At 38.3% G+C, this 5721-nt stretch overlaps 1 protein-coding gene across 1 annotated transcript; it reads right to left on the minus strand.

The window, feature by feature from the left end:
- Positions 1–245: 245 nt before the first annotated feature.
- LOC104961359 (retinal homeobox protein Rx2-like) lies at positions 246–3910 on the minus strand. Its single transcript, XM_010789645.1, has 3 exons — positions 3628–3910; positions 1082–1338; positions 246–683 (listed from the first exon to the last, which is right to left on the minus strand). The coding sequence occupies exons 1-3, from the start codon at positions 3908–3910 to the stop codon at positions 246–248; spliced, it is 978 nt and encodes a 325-aa protein (XP_010787947.1).
- Between the last annotated feature and the right edge of the window lie 1811 nt (positions 3911–5721).

The raw sequence follows: 5721 nt of genomic DNA on the forward strand, positions 1-5721 counted from the left end.
CATATTGAGGATTTTCTCTAAATAAGAGTCATTTCCCAAAACCTTCGAACTAAATCAAAAAAGGGCCCCCAGAGAATCAATCATGATTTCTTTTTTTTAGAGTTGCTTATTAGCATCAGTGAAATTATGTCTGACTCCTTTGGTGCCATGTATCGTCGTCATAGATACAGGAAATAATCAGTGAAAAATAATTTTGTAAACATTCACGGGAAACAGCTAAAAAATCCTTCCAAAGTGCCTCATGATCACATGTGCTGCCAGGTTTTATCCATTGACTGAAGGTGCTCTTTGGCCTTCATCCTGAGTGCTGCGATGCTGGAACTCCTTTCGTCCTCCATCGGGTATTTATCGTTGAAGCTGGGCGGGCACTGGTAGGGGGGAGGGCCCATTGGCTGCATACCTTGGACCATACCAGGTGGGGTGTTGAGGAAGCTGTGACTTGAATAGGCCTGCTGCAGGCCCTGCGGTGAACCCATGAACCCTGGGATGGTATGCATGGGTGTGGCACTGGACATGGGTGAGGTCAGCCAGGGATCTAGGGGCATCGGGTTGGACATTGGCCCCACACTGGGAGGCATCGGAGGACGATTGAAGGATAGCATGGGTGAGTCGTGAAGCTTCATGGTGCTAGTATCCATCTTTTCTTGTCGTCTCCACTTGGCTCTCCGGTTTTGGAACCACACCTGGACCATGGAAATTGAATAGATTCTATGAGAACATGCTTCAATAGCATTAAACTTCAGAAAAATACTAAATATTTCACATACTGGGCTATGTACCTCCTAAAGGTGGTATAGGATTGCAGAAACTTTTAAATGAACTTTAGCAACAAACAGTAGATTTGATCATATTTAGATAACCTTAGCAAAATCTAATTTGAGGATATGGTAATGGCTCAATTAGATGTGTTCTAAATAAATCTCCATCATTCCTAATGGACAACGGTTTTTCTACTCTTTTCTTGGTCTAAAAGGAAATATCCAAACAAATTATACAAGAATTACATTATAAATTATCTGCTCAGCAAAGCACAGGCCATGTACCAAGACCACAGGAAACTATTTGGATATCACTTAGTTACCTGAACTCGAACCTCTGGCAAGTTAACCTTCATTGCCAACTCCTCCCGACTATAGACGTCTGGGTAGTGGGACTTCTCGAATGCTCGCTCCAGCTCATGAAGCTGATAGGTGGTGAAGGTAGTACGGTTTCTTCTGTGTTTCTTTTTAGTGCGCTCTTCCTCTGTAAAGGCCTCTGGAGACCCTTCAGCAACATCCACTTCCTTCTGCAGACTGCTCATTTCTTCATCACATTTGTCAGCGGAGAAAAGTTCTGATTCTAAAATTAAGGACAAAATATGAATCGTAAGATTTGTAGCCAGTTCTTCATTTTAGGGACAATTTGTTGTGTGCACTATCCTACCTATAACTACCAAGTCAGTAGTAATAACATATCGGTAAATCTTTAACAGTTTACACCTCAAAACTCAGATTACAAATTTAAAAAAGTATTTTTTTAGAAACATCCAAAGGCAGAAACATAGTTAGCATGCAATATCTGAATGAGCATGGATCATTTTGCACGCCATTTCCAAAAAAGTTGTCTCCCATTTCATCCATCCCGGAGACTACTCCTTCGTTTATTTGATTTCAAATCAATAATGAATTCGTAATACTTGTCTTTTCTTGTTTGAAGACAAAAATATGTCCCAGGAATAAAAAAAACTCATTATCAACATTCGAATATCACATTGTAACATACAGCCTGTTTAAAAAGTGAAATGTTAACTCTTCTCATGATAAAACAGCTTAATGGACACCAGGGGTTTGGCAAGTCGAAATAATATCACATCTTTCACTGAATTCTTCCCTCTCAGTAATCCCATAGTAACAGATGCTACCAGTTAAACCTGCAAGTCCCCGCCTCCTCTAATCTAACAAGGGATTTAAACCGTCAAACTCCAGATTCCGTCTTTTAAATTTTTTTATTTGAAGCAAGTAAACTGTGTGTGTGATGCACCCGGTTAATCATACCAAATTATAAGAGAATATTGTCAACAGATTGTTTGTTAGAAAAAATGTAGTCTGGTCAAAAAGAGCTTTCTTAAAAGCATTGTATTAAATGGTGCAACATGACATGGGTATGACTGGGATGTTTGCCTTTAATAGCCACAATAAGTTAATGCCATAATGGGAGATGCTAATCTTGCAGATAAATAAGTATACAAAATGTGTCACAACAGAGAATGGAGGCTCCTGATTATACAGACATCTTTGTAGATCATTTGTGTATCAACATTCCAGTCTTCAGGTTATCTTTCATCAATCCATAACCAGAATCATGTCATGTCCTACACCCTAAATATCACTACCTACCATAAGGCAGATAATACAGGGTTCCCCTAAGCAGGCACCACCCTTGTCCCTATATCCTTTAGAGCCTTAAACACCATCTAAGAGGAAACATGTAGATATTAGGTATTGGCCTCTCTTGTCTAATAGAGACGGGCATGTTAATTTAATGAATACATTTATTTACTGATTTTTCAGCGAGTGATGTCCAAGGCAAATTTACCACTGGGACTATGAGGCCTATATAGCTTATCAGAAGTGAACCAACAAAACAAAACAACCAAAGACACAGAAATCACTTCTTGTAATGTACTCTTCTATCCATTCCTTTGTGCTCCTGGTCAGAATTAATCTGGTGTAGCTCACCCACTGGATTTTGCCTGTTGTGGCTACTGTACTGTTCACATCGGTTGCAGCTATAGTATTTTTTCATGTCATTTTTCCATTCAAAATGTTGGCTTTTGAGAAATAAACGTTGCATAAGAAGCTTATCTCAGACAGTGAATTACTGCTTTTAGGTTATTACAAATCTGCTGTTTTCAGATGTACACAGGGTGCACATTAACTTTTTAATGTTAACCAAGTAACAGATGGCCATATTTACTCATGGCAACTGAGAGAAAATATGTGTTGCTATTGGAAGTGTCCATAATTATACACAGAACCTGTCAGGTGTTGTTGTTGTTTTTTTTACTTTTTCCAGGGTTTGCTAAGTGGTCTTTTAATTGATTTTTAAAGTATATATCTGCTTCATCATGTCAGTAAATTATTACATGTGATATAGAAATATTGTATTTGATAGCTTTAAGCTTACAGCCGGTGAATAGGTTCAAAGCATTTGAATGGATCATATCGATCACATGGTTTAATTTGCTTTAAGATACAGGTGTTGTTTAATCAAAAGTTAACAAAAAACGTATGTATGTACAAAAAAACATAATTGATTACGTTCCAGTTTAGCTGATTAGCAATAGGTAGTGATGTCTGGCATCAGGCTTATATCACTGGCTTCTTCACCTCAAACTGTATTTTGGTTGTATTTCCAACAAGGCCCATCCAGATGTCCAAACTTAACAAACGCCTGCAGTGGGGGAATGTACCATGTGGGTGGGGGTATTGCGTTTGAAACTTGACATGCGAGACACAAACAACACGCTTTTTGATAATACAGCCCTATTTCCAATTTGTATACAGTTGAGCAGAAAATCCCCGAAGTGATCTAAAGAAGTATTTGAGAGCGTTCGTGCCTAATCGCTTCTTTCCTCAAAAGACTCACCATGGTAGGAAGAGTTTTGGGAGCTGTCACCCAATTCTGAAAGGTGCCTATAGGGGTCCGACGGGATCTGCTTCTGAGGATGCTGTGGGTTTTCCCCATTGGCTTTTTGGCCGTCATCATCACCTACAGAATGGAGTAAAGGGTCCTGGTCTTTAGTGAATCCCAGTATGACATCAATACTGTGGACCCTGCCACCATTGCTTGATCCAGCACCTTTGGCCATGTCATAGTTGTCCAGGCAACTATCGTCCACAATTCCGAGCGTATCCATTGACAAATGCATCCGAGCCTTTTGAGACACTATGTTGCTTTCCAAGTTAGAAAAAGCAGAGCAGTTGTACAGAGTTGTTGTTCTGTGATGGAGCAGACTTGTGCGAAGCGAGAGGGCCGTATCCTTCGGTTAGGCTGATTGTATTGTTTACACGAAAGCATAACAAACTCACATCTTTGTCTGTAAAGGAATGAGAGAATGAAACAAGATGTAACTAAAACACTTCAAAAGCTTTTCCAAGTTATACTCTTAGTATAAAATACATAATAAGGATCGTACATATTCACTACATGCAGGCAATGTTTTGTTGCAAAAACATTGGAAAAAATATAGGAAGGAACCAAAATAGATTTAACAATAATTCATAATAAATACATAATAAGTGAGTCTAAGGAAAGTGTTAAGTGAATTGTGTCTAGAGGAAGTTTTCGAACTCTATCAAGTTCAAATCACAACTGCATAACTTTTACATTTTAAAACCTCAGCATTTGAAAAGTTTTGTAAAAATGTATGCAGTTAGAAATGACCCTATTAAGTTTAAATACCAATAAACTTTTCTTGATGCACAAAAAAGCAACCTGCTCTTCGACAATATTTACACCTCTTCATTATGAATGTGCATTATTGACAAAATGCAAAGTACTGAAGTATAAAAGTTATCTTACCTTCTTTCAGAATCCTACCATCGACTATGCTACAGACATGGTGTCTCTGTAGTCCATGAGTAGACAAACGACACTAACAATATCTACTGTAGGCGCTTGGCAGTTAAGTCCTTGAAATCCCCTGCACACAAGTGAGCAAAGGACCTACCGTTGGAGCCCTGTGCAACAAGCACATGTAATGTCTTTCTCTCCTGACAAAACTCCCCTTAACCACACAAGACACCAAAGCCTGCGGGGGAATGGTAGTAAAACCAAAGGGTTTAAGAGGTTTATTAATTGGAATCCTTCCCCTTTAAGAATGACTGACAGTTGTTTTCTGGTCAAGTAATTGCTCCAAATGTGTCCTGCTTTCAGACCACAGAGGGAGGCCATTGCTAATGAAGCCTCGACAAAACTTTCTTTCAAAAAATCTATTGTCTGAAAGATAATGGGTCGTACTGAGAGTTTTCCCTAATCCCTTCATTATAGACAATGTAAGGGAGAAAAGACACAGAGATGGACTTTTAACTTGAATGGCTACAAACTGTAAAGACTTGTATTAATAAAATACTTTCATTCAAGTAGGCACTTAACTCTTTGCTTTTGGAATAGCTGGCATTATTTATAAAATAAAATAAAGCAAAAAAGTGAATTGTGTGTTAATACACAACTAATACATTGAACTATATTATAATAATTATAGTCTGATGATACAAATGTGTTGTCTGTGTTAGGGGAACTTACAAGTAACAAAATACAGTCCTCTAAACCAATTTATACTAATTAATTTAAACACGGTTTGAACCCAGTCTTTATAATCCTTTTAACATTTTTATTTGTGACATCCAACCCAATTGTTTTTGTTTGTCAAAAAAATACTTGGCCTGTTTTGCCAAATAGTATTTTTCCTCAGCCTCTGATCGTTCAAAGTAGAATTGGGTTGGGGCATCGGGGGCATTTTATCCTGCAGCTTGTAAGTTTCTCCTCTGCCATCTGGCACAACCAAAGCTGTGGCAGCCTCAGTAGGTGTTGCAGAGATCAATCCTATCCTTAATGAGTCTTAAGACTTCACTAGAGATTTCCTCTGACCTCACTCTTCCTATCAGAAGATATATTTAGGAGTTCTTTGCACGTAAGACAATAGAAATACAACATGTTCATATTCGCATAACTTTGTTA

This window comes from Notothenia coriiceps, unplaced genomic scaffold (assembly GCF_000735185.1).
Source record: "Notothenia coriiceps isolate Sejong01 unplaced genomic scaffold, NC01 NC01_scaffold00001460, whole genome shotgun sequence".
NCBI lineage: Eukaryota > Metazoa > Chordata > Actinopteri > Perciformes > Nototheniidae > Notothenia > Notothenia coriiceps.

What these genes read in the sequence shown, in the direction of transcription:
- LOC104961359 (XM_010789645.1), bottom strand. Translation starts at nt 3,910, where the DNA reads ATGCATTTGTCAATGGATACGCTCGGAATTGTGGACGATAGTTGCCTG. An exon ending in CCAAAACTCTTCCTACCATG is followed by an intron (nt 1,339 to 3,627) that starts GTGAGTCTTTTG and finishes CCTTAATTTTAG; the next exon opens with AATCAGAACTTTTCTCCGCT. An exon ending in TGCCAGAGGTTCGAGTTCAG is followed by an intron (nt 684 to 1,081) that starts GTAACTAAGTGA and finishes TCCATGGTCCAG; the next exon opens with GTGTGGTTCCAAAACCGGAG.